We start from the raw sequence: 18,747 nt of genomic DNA on the forward strand, positions 1-18,747 counted from the left end.
TTACTGTCAGATCTGAGTACCTCACAATCATCATATGGAAATACTATTATCCCATTTAACAGACACTTACTCTTAAATGAGAGAGTAAGTATATTTGGTGCCTAACTCCTGTTGAAATTAATTGGAGTTAGTGTGTCTAGACCCATTTGAAAATCACAGTGTTCACACATATGGCTATGGAATGGAAGGTGTGAGGGCTCACCCATGCTACATTAAAAACAATGAGCAGTCCTGTAGCACTTTAGAGACTAACAAATATATTATATCATGAACTTTTGTGGGTAAAACCCACTTCATCAGATGACCTGGAGTGGAAATTACAGAATCAGAGTATATAGGCTGGATATATATGCTAATCCATGCTACATTGCTTTGCTAACAAGTACTGAGAGAAATTACTGCCGGGGTGGGGGGGGGGGACTGCATATAGGAATTTTTAGTGTGTTCCTCATGTTATGAATCAACTTAGTAGCATTACACTTCACCACACTTTTTCAAGAAATCTCTGTCCCCATTTTGTCACCTGCAATGAGTGTGTTCATTTGATTTTAAAAAAAATGTAACTGACTTACAGTCATGAGCAGGTAGCAAAGCTGAGTAATTCTGAGATTTTTATCACCACAATTTACACCCTTCCTCACCCATTTCCACTCAGTTACTTTCACCCAGGGTACGTCTATACTGCACAGTTATTTCGGAATAAGCTATTCTAGAATAGTTATTCCGAAATAGCTTATTTCGAAATAGCATGTGTACACTGCAGGGAAGCCTCAAAATTAGTCCAAGGTAGGCTTTCCTAATGTAGACGTGCTATCTTGATTTAGAGCCCAAAGAGGAGTAACTTTGAATGGCCCAGGTGAGGGGCTATTTTGAAATAGCAGAAGTGGAGCATCTACACATGTCTTATTTTGAAATAGCTATTTCAGAATATTCTTCATAGAATGAGGTTTACAGAAGTCAGAATAAGCTGTCCATTATTTGGAAATTATTTCGAAATAACGGAATTGCTGTGTAGATACTCGCATTGTTATTTCGGAATAACAGCCATTTGCTGTGTAGACACACCCGCAGTGTGCTATGTCTAAATTACACAGTAGAGTCTCAAGGGACTGTATAGACAGTTATAAACCAAGTAACTATTCTGCAGGATGTACATTGGATTTGGGATATGAAGCATCATTCTCACTTCTGACTGCCAGGAAATCTGAGATGTGTATTAGTGGACTGTAGTAGTGGGATGCAAAAGAAACATTTAAGCGAGTGACACTTCTCTCTCCTTCGCCTCTCCCCACTCAAAGAGGCTGCTCCCTTGCAGTGCCATCTCGTCTTTACTGAAGGCTCAGGCTGGGTTTTCCCTTTAACCAGCTCTGTATTCCCCACACCTTTATCAATGTTACACAACAAGGCAACCTTGAGCTATATAAGACAGATTCTGTGGTAGTTGTTAATAATTCTTATGAAGTGACTGCAGTGAAGCCAGGCAGCTGCAAGCAGTAACCACAATTGAGATGTGATAGTCCTCCCCTCCCTTCCCATCGGTCTTCCGACCAGACACCTAACTTGTGTTAATTTCAATAGGAGTTAGGAGCCACACACAATTAGTCTGCCTCTGCTTAGCTGCTGCCGCCCCTCTGCTCAGCTTCCTGTTTGTAGTTTCTCCAGTTTCATACACAGCTCAGGGTTGCTGCAGGCAATAGCTCAGCTGAAAGAGTGGAAAGTGAGGCACAGCTCAATGTTGCTGGGGCTGAGCCCAGTGGAAAGTGGGGAAACTGAAGCAGCTAACGAGGCCAGCTTATAACATGATTCCTACCCCCCAGCTGGGACAAGCACAAGATAGGTGTGTGGCAGTTCTAAAACCATTCCTTGTAATAGAGGGTTCTTTTCAGAGGATAGCTAGAGATATTGGGGGCACTTAAGGGACCCTGACTCACAATTTACATAGAGACAGGCCAGAGGGAATAATCTGTCCCTAAAGAAGGAACATAGGATTAGCACAAAGAGGGGAGAAAGGTTCCTCATACACACACTGGCCAACGTTGAGATGAACCCCTGGAGAGGCCATGCTAGGAAATGAATTCTGTGATTGTAGACCATGTTTCCCCACAATCCCTAGACTGGGTGAATACATTGTGTCACCACTTGTCAATGAAAGCATAGGGCAGCATATTGAATTGCAAGACTATGAATCTTGGGATGCATGTCCAGATAGCTCTACTGCGTGAAATGTCCACGTACAGAGCCAGTGTGGAAGCAGAGCATGACAGTCCAGTAATGTGATCATGTTATTGCAAATATGGGTTAACTTTCCCCAGAATTGCTTAGCTTGTGCTTAACATGTAGTGACAACATAGCCTAAGTTCGTAGAATTACACCAGTGGTAAATTAGACTCTTTGTGCTTTACCTGAGACAGAGAGGATGGGTATGTTGCTATTTATATAAACTTTTTATTTTTGTCATGAACATCTGTGAACAGAAAATAGAATCCTTTAAATTATACAGTTTGCCCTTAACATTATCATGCATGTATTATAAATCTTATTCATAACTATAAAATAATACCCGTATATCTCGTCTATTAATACACCTGCAAAGTCATAACCAGCTGCTACATATGTCCCTTTATGTAGAAATCATCTACCCCAGTGGTGGGCAACCTGCAGCCCAAGAGCCACAAGTGGCCCTTTTGGGTTCTGTGTGTGGCCCCTGAGACATTTTGTTGACCTTTGCCCATGGGAAGGGTAGCCAGATTCTGCTGGTTTTCAGCTGCATAGTTTTTTTTCCCACCAGTGTTATTAAAGTGACACACATTTAAAGCAAGGGCATGTGAAGTGAGGTGCGTGCTGATTTCACACAACATTGTGAGATCCGTGCTCTCCCTCTGCATCCAATCAAAGCGCTGCTAGGGTTCAGTTGGCACACTCCGCAAATTCTAGGTAGGCAAACGCAGTTAGCAAAACGACCCGAACCCAGGAGATCATGTTGGTTATAACAATTTTGCAGCCCATGGAGATGAAAGTGGGCCACTCATGTGGCCACTTACTAGCCTAGGTTGCTCCTCACTGACCTATCCTCTTTCATTTGAGTCTGTTCCCTTTAAAAGGCCCATTTTTGTTGGTTGACCTCCTAGAGTTATCTGTTGGTTTATTTGTTTTGGTCACACTCCAGGAAAGATAACCAAGCCTATATAAATCTGCTGAGGAAGAGTATGTCTTAGCTACACCAGTGCTTGTAAGAGGAGAAAATCACATGCTAGTAATAGTGAAAAGCATTTTGTTCTCCAATTACCCCATGGAGGTGTGGAATAGAACCCATAGGAAATCTCATGCTTTATCACTTACTCTAACTATTGCCTCCTCTTCCCCAGAGCTCTAGCCTAATCCAGTACAGTCTTTTTAGGAAACAGAAATCCCAGATTTTGGGGCCTGAATCTTATTAGAAGGTCATTAGAGTAAATGAGATTCAGGCCCTTGGCTTTTTAATCCAATCTCATCAAAATAAAATACATTAAAAATGAGCATAACAAAAATTCACCATATAGCAGAATCAGATGTTCAAATGATAATCATCTGAGGTCTTTTTAGGCTGTTTCTGTAAGTAATAAAAGAACTAGGGAAGAGAGTTCTTCTCGCTTGTGTTCTCTTGGAATGTCCCGACCACATTGAACAAAAACATGTGACAAGTTTCCCCTTTATTGCTTGATGCAAACGTTAACACCAGCTGCTATATGATGCAGAGGTTGGATGAGGCCTCTGTGCTTAGTGACAGCTATTGGTATTCTGGTGTCCATGGGACAAGAGAATTAGGATTTTCAGTTCAGGTTGGAAAAAAAGTCTGCAGGCACTCTTGGAATGATTAGACACTACATGTAAAATTTTTCCTCCCTGGAGATGAATGCAGAAGCCAAGCCAGAAAATGTTGACATAAGCAGGAGGTACTTAAATGAGTATATCTTCACCCGATCTCCTCAGTCGTGTCCTTTTCATGTGGCTGAGCATTTCAATAGACACAGAGAAGATGAAGAATTTGGTTGGGGAAGTAATTCATAATGTCAAAAACTTGGAGAGCCTTTGGTGTCACTTGGGAAACCCTCTCCATGGCTAACAGGGTATAAGGAATTTAGCAGGCACACTGCTCCAGTTTGAGCTAGAGGGAGCTGCATGCTGAAATCCTGTGCCACTCCTTGTAAACCTAGGAGAGAGCTTCTAAGTGTTTTCTTATCTTTTCATGTACAGCAGGAAAAGGGAAGCAGTAGGCGGAAGCGATTTGTCACGCTGCTTTGTATTTACTTCTAATTAAATGTAACCAGTGCAGGTCTGTTTTCCCACTTTTCACCAAAGGTTGATAGCGGTCTCTCTGAATCACCAGTGCGTTATTTTAAAAGCTGACCGCACGCGCACATCCACCAACACGTATACACACATCTCATTCAGAGGGAAGCTGACATGACTTCCAAAGGGAGATAGCAAGTAATATGCAACAGTTAACAGACCGGCTCTCAGACCTTGGTGAACTGAAATAAGCAAGAGCTGATCAGTTTCAAGCAAACAAAAAGAGTATGGCCAGTGAATTCATTTGTTCATTTTATACATTCATTCTGTCAGTGGCTTGTGTTGTCTAGACAGGAAGGTTTGTGAGATCAGCTTTAAAGATGCGGCTTTATCCCCCATCAGGTGAGAAAGACCTGCAAGTTCTGAGCAGGAGAAGCTCTGCTGGGATGAAGGGGGAAAAAATTCCCTTCCATTTTGTCATGCCACTTGCACTTCTATCACATAGGGTCAGATTTGCCATGGACCTCCTGATGGGTGCCCACAAGATTTGCAGGGGTCTTTCATTAGTCTTTGTGCAATATGCATCACAATCTGCCTGCCCTCAACAGGCAGCCAGGGGTGTAATTTTCTGTAGTGAAGGTGTCCAAAACAAATGCCTGCAAAAAACTGTCTCTAAAAGTCTACAAATTTAAAAAAACAAGACCATCAAATAACAATACCGATGTATAAATAGCATATGCTGATGGTGACAGAAGTTGTTACAATTTCATTTTTGGAGTACCAGATTAATTTAGAATTCTTCTAGTGTACTAGTCCACTAGTACAAAACAGAGGACCTGTTTTTCTTATCCCCACTTCATTCCTGTTTCACTGTGTGACTATAGGCAAATCACTTAACCTCTGTGCATCTTATTTCCCATTTGTACAAAGGGGCTATGACTCACATCTTACAGCAATATCAGCAGTGTCTTTGATGGGGCAATGCTCTGCTTTTTATAAGTTGTATGGTGATAAATGTAAACTTAAGTCAGTAAATGTATTTCAAAGAAAGTCAGTCTAAATTTCATGTAGACACCAATATCTGTGTGTGCAATATGTGTGAGAGTACACCACACCCATACACCCAGAAGGTGTATGGGTTATGTGAGCATGCACAAAGACTCTAGGAAATTTACCCCTCTATCAATGATGTACACTATAAAGTACCACTATAATGCAGCTTTCAGTTGCAATAACTAAGCAATGTTAAAGGATTTGCCTTTTAAATCCAAAGTGATGGGATTCATTCAAAGAGCATTGTATGTGATACATTAGGGATGCACTCGGGTTTTCCAAAGTTGAAAGTTATTCCAAACAGGTGTTTTGGTTCAGCCGATTATTGGTATGGGGTCAAATCAGATCTGGCTCTAGATTTGAATTTTAAATTCCTTCCTAAAAGGTTTGGAGAATTTTGGATTTGTGTTAACATCCATTTGTAGACTATACTGGCCCATTTGTTTAGAAATGCACAAGTATTTCATGTTCATTTGCTTGCCTAATTTGTGGTAACAGTTACTGCAACTTTGTGTTGTAATTGTGTGTTCATTGGACTTCTAATACACATACTCACAACCATGGTAATATAGAGGCAAATGCACAGAGATTTTGCAATTGAAAGTGTGGCTTTTTAGTTCTGAAAATCAGAGCCATAATTCACTTAAACACAGACATAATTTTTAACTGACATTGATACAGAGATGCAATGTAGAATACATGAATGAACCTTGTTTATGAAGTGGTGAGTCAAATCATGCCACACATTTCCATTTTGTTTATAAAACCCAATTGCTGCAGCAAACCAAACAAGAAAAGTCTCCTTGTTTTCTGAATGATGTTATTTGTTTACCTGCCAAAGTGCCTTGCATTTCCTCAGGTTATAGACCAGCCCATGTCTGACTATGTTAACATATGAGCGTTATGCAAAAGCAATAGTTGTTGTTTTTTAAAAACCTTTTCTACTAAAAGAAATAGGGGTATGTCTACACTACAAAGTTAGTTCGAACTAACGGACGTTAGTTCGAACTAACTTTAATAGGTGCTACACTAGCGCTCCGCTAGTTCGAATTTGAATCGAACTAGCGGAGCGCTTAGTTCGAACTAGGTAAACCTCATTTTACGAGGACTAACGCCTAGTTCGAACTAGCTAGTTCGAACTAAGGGCTGTGTAGCCCTTTAGTTCGAACTAGTGGGAGGCTAGCCCTCCCCAGGTTTCCCTGGTGGCCACTCTGGCCAACACCAGGGAAACTCTATGCCCCCCTCCCGGCCCCGGACCCCTTAAAGGGGCACGGGCTGGCTACGGTGCCCGTGCCAGGTGCAAGCCTGCCAGCACCCAGCTAGCAGACCCTGCACCTGGCACGGCACAGAGCCACCCACCCGATGCCCCCCAGCCCACCCCCTCTTGCCGGGACCAGGCTGGCGGCTCCCGGGAGCTTGCCCTGGACCGCAAGAGGCGGGCACCTTCCTGGGCTAGTGCAGACATCGTGGACCTCGTCCACAATCTCCGCACTAGGCACAGGAAAGTGGCCGTCTAGGGCAGGAGAGCTGCCAGCCTGGCCACCCAGGACCAGGTGTACATGAAAATCAAGGGGGTCCACTGAGACCCCCGACACTGAGCCCTGAGCTTACAATGGCTGTCCTGGGTCAGACCAAAGGTCCATCTAGCCCAGTAGCCTGTCTGCCAACAGCGGCCAACCCTAGGGACCCTGGAGGGGATGGACCGAAGACAGTGACCAAGCCATTTGTCTCGTGCCATCCCTCTCCAGCCTTCCACAAACTTTGGGCAGGGACACCACTCCTACCCTCTGGCTAATAGGACTCCATGGACCCAACCTCCATGACTTGATCTCACTTCCCTTTCAACTCTGTTCTAGTTGTAGCCTTCACAGCCTCCTGCAGCAAGGAGTTCCACAGGTTAACTATTTGCTTTGGGAACAACAACTGTCTCTTACTAGTTTCAAGCCTGCTACCCATTCCTTTCCTTTGGTGTTCTCTAGTCCTTCTTTATGGGAACTAATGAAGAACTTTTCTGAATGCACCCTCTCCACCCAAACCCTGCTTTTAGAGACCTCTATCCTGTCCCCCCTCCATCTCCTCTTTTCTAAGCTGAACAGTCCCAGTCTCTGTAGCCTCTCTTCATATGGGACCTGTTCCCAACCCCTGATCATGTTAGTTGCCCTCCCCTCTCCCAGCCTTTCTCTTCCCCTCTCCCACCTCCTTTTCCCAGTCTCCCCCAGTTTTGTTCAATAAAGACAGAGTCAATGTTGGAAGAAACGTTATCTTTATTTTGTACATCAATAAGAAGGGGGGCTAGGGAAGGGTAAGTGGAAGGAGGTGAGGGAGGAATGGGGTACGAGCCCCCAATGGGGAGGACTGGGCTGGCTCTGCGGGCTTCTGGGGGTGGAAACTCTCCTGCAGCCCCCCAATTGCCCCCTCTCCCCAGATGGCAGCCTGCGGCAAGTGCAGCCGGGCTGATGGCCGAGTGGTGTGATGTGCCCAGTGTGGGTACTCGGGCACTCCAATCCAGGACTGGTTTTCAAGCGGGGCACCCCTTAGAACTGTCTGTCTGGGGTGGGGGTCAGGACCCTTTAAGCGCAGCCCTCGGCTAGCCTGAGACAGCATCTCCATGCTCTAAGTCCTCCTCTAATGCCCTGCCGGCACTGCTTCCGGCCATCCTTAAGCCCTGTTCAGAGTCCACTCAATGTGGACTTGCTAGTTCGAACTAGCAAAACGCTAGTTCGAACTAGTTTTTAGTTCTAGATGCGTTAGTTCGAACTAGCTTAGTTCGAATTAACTAATTCGAACTAAGTTAGTTCGAACTAGCGCTGTAGTGTAGACGTACCCTAGGATCTTAAAATCCAAAAATAGAGTATGGAAAGGTACACATCACGTCTGGCTTCTCTTTCCCCTTGTGGGAAATGTGACTCAAAGGAGTTGGGTTTTCTCCAGTCCCCTCTGTATATAGTTTGGGGGAGTTGTATTGTGAATAGCTTACCTTATAATACCCCAAAATATTCTCCACCAAGGTTTTCTAGTCAGAAATAATTCCCAATTTTCAGTCTCTATCCTGAAATCTGGATGTTTATTTTCTATTTTGTTGAAAGAAGTATAAAACGTAAGCCGGGACAACACCTTGGCCATGGGAGATGACCCTATATTCGTTATTCCAACAAAACTCCCATTTAACCTGAGTAGAATTTAGCAATATGCCCTTTCCCTCTAGACTATGGCAGCATATAATCATAATGAAAACTCTGTCTTTTTCTGAGTTTGTTTAGAAGATGAGAACTTGTTTAGAAGGGCCAAAAAAAAAAAAAAAAATCATGTTTCTCTCAATGATCTGCTCATATTTTCTGCATCTATGTAGTATAGCAGTTAGTAATATTCTGGAAGTAAACCAGGTCTTGTTCCTTAACTGCATTTAAATGCCAAGTAGCTGGCTGGATTGTGTAATTTAGGTGAATACTTATGAAGACAAAGATTTCTTAATAATCCAATCTTTGAGGAAAGATCCTTTTAAAATAAAGCCTTAATCTACAGTTTTACTCTGTTCACTAGTTTCTCTCTGCAAAGTGCTGCATAAAATGTTAATTTGTTAATACTCACAACACCCCAAGGGGTCATTAGCCACATTGTACAGAACCAAACACTGAAGCACTGAGAAGTTATGTGATATACCCAAGGCCAGACAGCAAATCAGTGGCAGAGGCAGAATTAGCTTTCAGGATTTCATGGTTCACCATCCTGTGCTGAATACTTAAAACGTTTTTTCCCCTTCGTCATGTGTGTATGTGTATAACCCCACAATGGAATACAATAGGGACCATCAGTCAAAGAAGAATCTTCCCCTTCCACATAGCTTTTTTCCTTTACTATATGGTTCTTTGTCCCAGAAGACTCAGGCTATGGCTACACCACAGAACTCACAGCTGTACTGCTCTAGTGTTCCTGGTGCAAATGCTCTGAACCAAGGGGAGAGAGCTCTCCTGTTGATTTAAATACTCCAGGCCTCATGAGCAATGTTGGCAGGAGAAACTCGCTCACAGACACAGCTGTCACTGTGCACACCAGCACTTAGATTGGTGTAACATACGTCATTCAAGGAGGAGGATTATCCCACCCCCCGAGTGACACAACTTCTACCAACTTAAAATGTATTAAGTACATAGCATAAGAAACTTAAATCTCCTAATTGCTGCCTTCATCTTTCTCATGTTCTTGATGAGGCACCATCTTTCATTCTACTTCTGTGGCTTACAATACGCTCTCTTTGCTTCTTCACATCATTCATCCAAATCCACTTCCACAAATCACCCTCGGCTGATCTCTCCATTAGCCATATCTCCAGGCCGTCTTACATCTGAACTCTCATCCCATGTATTACACTGAGCTGTGCCTGGGCTTGATCACATAACTCTTTTACTCACACAAGTGATCCTTAGGCCAGGTCTACACTAGACCTGGCAGCTTCGCTTAAGGTACGCACCCCCAGCTACGTAGAATACATAGCTGGAGTCATCTTACCTTAAGCCAAACTGGGCAGCTGCCTGCAGTTGAAGGCTGATGGGAGCCAATGCTCCTGCTGGCTTCCCTTACTCCCCACAAAAGGAGGAGTGCTAAATGCTGGCAGGGGCACCCTCTGAGTTTGATTTACCGAGTCTTAACTATATTTGCTAAATCGAACTCCAGAAACTCAATGGCAGCAGCTGTGATCTTCCTTTTTGGTGTAGAGAAGGCCTCATTTTCTTGGAACTTAAGTTTCATTGACTTCAGTGGGACTATTTGTTTGATTAAAGGTAGCAAAATTGTGCCCTTAGGTTGTAAGATCTCTGGGATAAAGATCCTGTCTTCGTAAGTATGGTAAATATATGCTATATGAATCATAATGGATCAGAGGACAATGAGTGTCACTTTACATTTACCATACCATGGGAAAGTTGCTAGCAAAGCACTGATGCTGCATGTGGTCTCTTTCAGGGGGTATGGGGAATAAATTAATCCATCTATGGAAGGCTACCTCCTGCTGATTGGTGAAAAGAAAAAAAATAGATTTTGGCCATGAATGCTATTAGCTTAATGGTTTTGTTCTCTGATCTTCCAGTATTATTTGCTTTGTATGGCTTCATCAAGATTTTGTATGCGGGCAAACTAATTGAAAACAAATTTAGTATGCCTCAGGCCATAAAAGTCCTTTTCAGCTAGAACCCTGACTGTGTGATAGATATGTCTGTTTTTAATGTTCAGAGATGTCAGAAATTTTGAATGATTTGATGAATAATATTTAAAGTTAATAAACAAAGAGATAGATTCCCTGATTTCTGGCCTAGAGAGAAATTCTAGCCCTGTTTCGCTCATCTCTTAGCAAATGTACTTAAAAAACTTGCGCTCATTTATTATTATTGTTATTATTTTATTAAGTCCTGCTGCCATGGACTAGGATCCTATTGTGCTAGGTGCTGTACAAACACAGAACAACAAGATAGTCTTTGCTTCAAAACTCAGTCTGAGCCAAATACCAGTATCCCTCTTCCTGTCTGTCTGCTTAAAAAATGGCTGAATGAGTCAAACAGTCAAGAACTTCCCCTGTTACTTCCCAGTTCTTTTTAAAGCTTGCAATCAAACATAATAGAGACAATATGGTTTCTTTTCTCTGTGGAAAATAAAGGATAATGAATAATTCATCTTTTCTTAGATATAGTTCATATACACCAAGGTCTCCAGAAGATACTTCTGGGGGGAAAAATCCCATTTACATGAGATGAGATGAAACTGGTTTTAGTATTGTGCATTTGTTTTAACTTCTAAATAATTGAGGATATTGAGAGTACAGCATGTGCTAACAAACTTGATTTCTTGACAGCTTCATGGTTATATGGAAAACAAACCCTTGGGTCTTCAGATCTTCATTGGGACAGCAGATGAACGGATACTTAAACCTCATGCTTTCTATCAAGTCCATCGCATAACCGGGAAAACTGTTACTACCACCAGCTATGAGAAAATCATAGGCAACACCAAAGTTCTAGAGATCCCTCTGGAGCCCAAAAACAACATGAGAGCAACGTAAGGATGCTATTGCAGCAAATCTCTTATTTCTAGCAGAGATAAAGCAGAATTAATTTGCATGGGAAATTCCTTGTTTGGAGAGGAGGCACTTACATGAATTAACTTCCTGTACTGGAGAGGAGTTCTAGATTCTTTGGTGTCAATGTAATTTATACCACTGAAGACCCCTTTTATGATGCCAGAGTGGTATAAATGTTCCTAGTGTGAATGACTTGGGTTTTGGAGTATTTATGATGGTTTTTATGGGATGGGAGAAACCTTGCTGCAGTGAATAATGGTTTGAACTGAAGGAAATGTGTAAATATTGTGCAGAGTGGAGGCACATATAACAGTGCGGGGAGGAGGATGGATTTGGGTCATAGAAAGATATCATCAGCTGTACATCATCTAGAACTCAGAATTCTGGCAAGCCATGTTGCAACTCAGAAATTCTCCCTTTTTTAGAGAGTCATTAGAGTAGCTTTTGGAGTCTAGACTGTCTTGCTGATTTATCTTCAAGGTACAATACTAATAACAACACCCAGCTGCTTCACAGAATTTTTCATCCATAAATATCAAAGTGCTTTATAAAGGAAGTCAGTCACATTATTCCCATTTTTCAGATAACCAAACTGAGGGGTGAGGTGTGTTGCTCTAGTTTAATCACCTAGCATCAGAACTAGAATGCAGGTGTTTTGCATTCTTTGTCCAGTAAGGGTTGCTAGCCCCTCTAAGATTGCCCTAGAATCTCCAGGAATTAAAGATTAATCTTTAATTAAAGAGTATGTCATATGATGAAACCTCCAGGAATATACCACCCAAAGCTGGCAACCCTTTGCTCTATGTAATGGGCCATGCTCACTCCTCTTATGTTTGTAACTAGCAGATAAGGCCTGTCGTTGACCCGACAAAATAATTTTGTGTAGATTACACGTATAGGAAAAGTCAAGCAATTAAATATATGTATTCGCATTTTTTATTAATGTGCTTGCCTCTAATCACAATAGTAATGACTTTTTTCCAGTTAAAAAATAATTATTTAAATCTTTCACCCAACATATTCTGGTGTAAAAAGTAGTTCACTCAGCTAATTTAAGTGGCAGGATTGTTTATGCAAAATTTGGTATCTGTAGGTAATCACAACCCTCCCCCCACAAAAAAGAAAATTATTTAAACCTTTAAACCAGCATAATACAATGTAAAAAAGCAGTTCATTCAACTAACTTAAGTGGCAGGATTGTTTATGCAAAATTTGGTATCCGTAGGTTATCGCAAAGTATGATTTTATTTTGCACAAACAAATCCACAAGCAAACAAACTCTTCAAAATATATAATAGATATTCAAATAGAGCAACAGAAAAAAAAGTCTGAAATTTCATCTTGAATATGTTCCAAACAGCTATAGGATGGTTTGGAGAAAGGGAATATCCCACTATTTAAAATGGATATGAGTAAAGCTGGTAGAGACACACATTTTATCCTGTTTTGTTAAAAAACTGTGCCTTGTTGCAAAATCTATAAAATTCTTCCTCCCCCCAACAAGTGCTTCATTGCTCCTTTCTCCACCCCCACTTCAACATGAATAGAAGTGAGCATCCCAATCTTTAAGCAAACCTAGAAACAAAGTGAGGCTACACTGCCATTCCTTCATGAGCAATCACACAACAGTAAACAAATATGAATGGCAAAAATAATAAAACTACTATAATGACCTACACATTTTTTTTAGGAAGCAGATTTTAGGTTCAAGTCTCCAAAATGTTGATGTTAACTTTCACAAGACCATGCATCTATAGTTGAGGTTAAAATACCTTTTTAATAGCTATGTTTCCTGAAATAGTTAATAGTATTTTCTATCTGATAATCTCAAATGCTTTGCTCTCTAATCCTCATAACAATGCTGTAGTTCAAGGGAGAGTGAGCACTACCTTACATATGGAGCCCAGAAGGTAAATAATTTGCCCAAGATAACTTGCCCATTGTCACAACCGAAGATAGAATCCTGTTGTAACTCCTACAGCGCATCACTTATTTTATTTTTGGTTTACGGAATCTTGAGTTTTAAGTTTGTACATACACATTTTCAGGAGAATGTACATGCACCGTGTCTCTCATTTGATCGTGCAATTACAACGAATACACAGCTGTCTATGCACTGGTACCATGTTAAACTTAAAAAACAACAAATGGCCTGGTAGCACTTTATAGACTAACAAAACATGTAGATGGTACCATGAGCTTTCGTGGGCACAGCCCACTTCTTCAAATGACCGGAGTTTCTTCAGATGACTGGTATCATGTTAATCATCATAGTAGCTGATCATTGCACTTGCATGCACAATTGCCTAGCTAGGTGTGCAGCTAACTATATGTACACACAACCATGGTGATTGTGCATGAATTTGCAGCACTAGCAGCCACAAATAAGGTACACAACTACCTAGTCATGTTGCTGAAATCCCTTGGTCATTGTAACTGTAGTGTCTAAATTAAAAATGGAAAAAGAATTCAGAGCTTCTGTTATCTTAGCTTCTTTAAAACCATTGAGGCAAACTGGTTTAGCCCTCTTACCTTTTAAATGGCTTTGAAATGTTTGAGAGCAGAAACATTGGCATATGCATACATAGCATGACTTCTCTTTGTTTACCAGCATTGACTGTGCGGGGATTTTGAAGTTGAGGAATGCGGACATCGAACTGAGGAAAGGGGAGACGGACATTGGAAGGAAGAACACCCGGGTGCGGCTTGTCTTCCGTGTGCACATCCCTGAATCCAGTGGCAGAATAGTCTCTTTGCAAGCGGCATCTAATCCCATTGAATGCTGTAAGTTGCATGCTACATTATCTTGGCGCCTCCCCTACTTATTACATTTCATGGACCTCACATTCCAGAAAGGGAAATTAGCACATCCCACATACTGTACGTGTCTTTCTCACTGGTTGGCTTTGTGTGACTCATAGCCCAGATCAGGGGCCTGATCTCAGAGTTCTCATTCATGTGAATTATCCTTACGGATGAATGTAGTTCTATTGAAATTAGAGGATTTCTCAATGAGCAAGGATTGTCCAGGCGTGCAGAGTTGCAGGTTCTGGTTCTAGAGATGCACACAGGCTCCAAACATGGCAGAATTTGGTGATAGGGTTTGTGACCCAGGCAGAAACATATAACTATGGGGGTGGAAAAGGCTTATAGCAGGATTTTCAAAAGTGCCTAGATGTCTAATTTCCAGTGAGCATTTTGAAAATCCACTATAACATTAGCTCCTTGTAACTGGAGCCTTCTGACAGATAAGTTGTTCTCTTTTCTGTCTTTGTGGTTGTGTGCGTGTATGTGTGTGTGTAATACATCTTGACTGTGTCTAGACTGCACCCCTTTTGCGGAAAAGGGATGCAGATTAGCCACAGCGCAATTGCAAATGAAACGGGGATTTAAATTTTCCCCACTTCATTTTCATAAACATAAAATGTTAGTTCGAACCAAGGGGTTTGGTTTGAGCTAACGCGTCCCGGTGCGCACTTTCACTTTCGAATCAGCTGTTGAGAGGAGTAACGCGCCAGCGAGATCATGCTAATGAAGCGTGGTATATTTAAATCCTGGCTTCATTAGCAATTTCAGTCGCCTACATTTGCACCCCTAGTTCGAACTAGAGTGCAAGTGTAGACATACCCTAACACAGTGCACCCAAACCTCAAGATCATTTCTGGAAGGGCTCCACCTACTTGTCTGTTCTGTGCACATTCTGTGAGACTTTTTGTTGGTAATGGGAGATTTCTCAATTGTTTGGGGATTTCACAAATACATCGTGAACAATTTTTACTACTTTCACTGCATGACTCATGTCCAGGAACAAAGGCTGGTTTGTAATAAGTGTATGAAGGAGGTTACTGCAGAGGCCACCATGTGTTTTATAATTCAGAAGCAAACTCTATTTAGGGCAATTAGGATAAGTGTTGCAGGGGAAGAGAAGCAGTTTTGTAATACAAAAGCAAGTGTTACAAACATTAACTTACTCTTGGGGTTAGCTAGTTTGGAGAAGAGCAGCAAAAGTGAGTAGGGGAAGGAAGATTGGTTTATGAGGGAAGGTTAGTGAAACTTTACATCTCCCTAGTTACTTTCATCTGATGAGATCACATATCAGAGTGATCAAAGAGATTTCAAAATGAATTAAGCTTCTCTGGCCCAGTGTGAACTAGGTAGGGGGAAGTTTTACACTCACATTACTGAGAGGCAAAATGAGAACAAAGTGGTAAGTGACTTGTTCCAAGATCACATGTTGGGTCAGTAGCTAAGCGTAGGACAGAGCTCAGGTGTTTGGGTTCCCAGGCTCCAGCCCAAAGAGCAATGCTTTCTTTTGGAAAAAATGCAGTCTGCCTTTTTTAAAAGCCATCTGCAACTGTGCATTGAAACAGCTGACAGGTTTGCAGCAGTAAATAGGACAGCTGGATATTTGCATGCATCGTTTTACACAGGCAAGGTTAATTTTCTCATGCAATTGCTACAATAACTTGCTATTTTGAAGATGTTGGTCTGAAAAATAGCTGCACATTTTCTCTGGTGACACAATAACGTTTTACCAATATTTGAAGGATGTAAACACCAAGAAGAAAAACATTAGCCCAGATGGCTTATTACTGGGATTATTGGCATTAAATAGGGCCAAAGAAAAATTTTGGTTCCTATAATAAGTAATTAACGTCATTATTGGGAAAAATGGATTTGTTTCCCCCAAAAGAAAAAAGAGAAAGCCCCATCATTTGGGACACTTACCCCTGTAGGGGGTAAAGCACCGTGTGTTGTATTTTAGTGAGCCATCTTGCACTGGCCTGAAGGGATAGACTAAATGTTTAGGAATAACAGGCCTTTTTCATTTCTAATGTACAGTATTTAATTATTAATGGCAGTACCAACCTCAGCCTCATTCTGGGAAAACCAGCAGCATTGGCAAAGCAGGTAAATGCATGCAATAACAGCGAAAACTGTCTTCCTGCAGATTAGTTTATAGAAACAGAACTTCTAGCTGGGACTCAGGGTAGCTAAAATCATAGGATCAGCATCCCAAAGTATAGAGTCACCATGGATGCCACAGTTCTGGATACTCACTGGGTCAGATCCTCCTCTCCACCTCACCCCCACACCCAGTATTTATGTGATTTCACTATTCTGTTCTTTTTTCCTTTTTGCCTCTTGGGGGTACGTCTACACTGCATGCGTATTTTAGAATAGCCATTTCAGAAGAACCACTCCAAAATAGCTTATTTTAAAATAGTGCATCTAAACTTCAGGGATGCCTCAAAATTAGTCTGAGGCAGGCTCCCCGAATGTGGATGTGCTACTTCCATTTAGAGCCCCAGGAAGTACTAGGGAGTAATGACTTTGAATGGCCCTGGGGAGGAGCAAGTTCGAAATAGCAGCAATGGAGCGTCCACACGAGAGCTCATTTGAAATGGCAGTTTTGGAAGAGGCGTTATTCCTCATGGAATGAGGTTTACAGAAGTCTGTTATTTCAAAATAATGGAATTGCTGTGTAGACACACCCTGGGAGTCCTTGTCCTCCCATAAGACTCCCCATCTCCAGCAGCAGTTTAAAATGTCCCTAAGGGGAGTATCATTAAGTAGCAACTTCAAGTGAACTGGTCATTTGCCTTGACCATTGAGGCACCCCAGAGTTTGATGTTGCTACTACCAGCATACTGGATTGCCCACCTCCGCAGAAAATAAGCCAGATTAAGAGCACCTCTGGGTGTCAGCAGATTGTCGGCTGCAATGAAGAAAGAGTTGTGGAATATAGAAGTATCTTCCTTTCATGGGGAGCTTTTATTCCACTTCATCTGTGTGAAATTCAGCCCTCAGATTCCAGAGTGATTTCCAAACAAAATAATCAGAAGTAAGTTCCTCCCAAGGTGGATGTGTGGAAGAATGTGACTAAAGATACATCTACACTGCACGGCTATTTCAAACTTAGCTATTCAGTTATTCTGAAATAGCTTATTTTGAAATAGCACATCTACACTGCAGGGAAGCCTCAAAATTAGTCCAAGGCAGGCTTCCCTGATGTAGATGTTCTATCCTGATTTAGAGCCCAAGGAGGCACCGGGGAGGAAAAACTTAGAATGGCGCTGGTGAGGGGCTATTTCGAAATAGCAGCAGTGGAGCGTCGACACACGCCTTATTTTGAAATAGCTATTTCAGAATAGACATTATTCTTTGTAGAATGAGGTCTACAGATTTCGGAATAAGCCGTCCCTTTTTTCAAAATTATTTCAAAATAACAGAATGGCTGTGTAGACTCACTTTGTTATTTCGAAATAATGCTAGTTATCTTGAACTAACAGTGTAGTGTAGACGCACCCTAAGTCGTATCTTCTTGTGCAGTGTTTAAATGATCAATTAAGCCTCAGAAAGGACTGGACATGCCTGATTGTAGAACAGCTAGTGACTTTTGGGGCTCCTGCTTTTATTCTGAAGCAATGGAATTTTAATTGAATTGAATTGAATTTAAGGAATACTGCTCTGTTAACAGAGGCAAGTTAACATTTTCTTATGGCTAAATCCACTCTCCTGTGGCCTTAGCACTGGTTGGGGGTTCATGGACTGAAAGGAATCCTCCCCCACAGGCTGTGGAACCCTGATGCTGCACTAGCCCCCACATTTCTTAAGGTGTCTAGAGCCAGGAGAGCTACACAGTAATGTGTTCTCTTGGCCTGTTTCCCCAACCCTCAAACCTCTCTGTACATGAGTGTATTTTCTCAGATAATTTTCCTGTACAGTTCCTGTGATTGTGTGGTCCCAGTCACACACAACTTTGACATCCTACTGCTTGGTCACCTGTGCACAGCACATGTGGTTATGGTAATGCACAAATTAGGTCCTTAATTTGTGTCCTTAAAGCACATAAGCCAGTGTCCTTAAAGTTAGGCACATGCTTAAGTACCTTGCTGAATCAGCCCCTCTTTGCACACTCCATGCAGTGCTGAGCCCATGCTCCCAGTGGGCTATAGGACACACACTGGGAATGTGCCAGCTACCACAGCATTTCAGAGCAGTATACTCCGCCTGGTGCACAAGGGTGTCCTAAACTCTAGGGACTCTCAAGAGAACCAGTCCTTCATTGCTCTGTACTGTGTGTGTCCTGTTGCTGTGCAGGGGCACAAAGGTGCAAGGTTGCTTTCACGCACCTAATCCATAAAAAACAACCTGATTTTTGGTTCTGAAAATCTGAGCTCTAATTTCTTTAGTGCCAAAATATGATTCTGAGTTAGGATCAGCATGACGTTTCCTGATACACAGTTGCTATTAAAGCTGGGAAACTCTCCATCATGAATAACTTATTCAGTGAATATATCCCTCCCTCCAACTTATGTTTCCTCTTTGCAACTCATCCATGAACAGTTTCGATT

The 18,747-nt window shown here is 41.8% G+C and overlaps 1 protein-coding gene across 8 annotated transcripts in view; it reads left to right on the forward strand.

Moving 5' to 3' along the window:
- The window catches only part of NFATC2 (nuclear factor of activated T cells 2), a 145,306-nt gene that overhangs the window by 41,240 nt on the left and 85,319 nt on the right, over window positions 1–18,747 (forward strand). For all 8 annotated transcript variants that reach the window (XM_006129435.4, XM_006129436.4, XM_006129437.4 and 5 more), the window contains exons 4-5: window positions 11,165–11,367; window positions 14,001–14,173. In XM_006129435.4, the coding sequence (XP_006129497.1) occupies window positions 11,165–11,367; window positions 14,001–14,173 (376 nt within the window). The remainder of the gene's footprint in view (window positions 1–11,164; window positions 11,368–14,000; window positions 14,174–18,747) is intronic.

This window comes from Pelodiscus sinensis, chromosome 18, assembly GCF_049634645.1.
Source record: "Pelodiscus sinensis isolate JC-2024 chromosome 18, ASM4963464v1, whole genome shotgun sequence".
Classification (NCBI taxonomy): Eukaryota; Metazoa; Chordata; order Testudines; family Trionychidae; genus Pelodiscus; species Pelodiscus sinensis.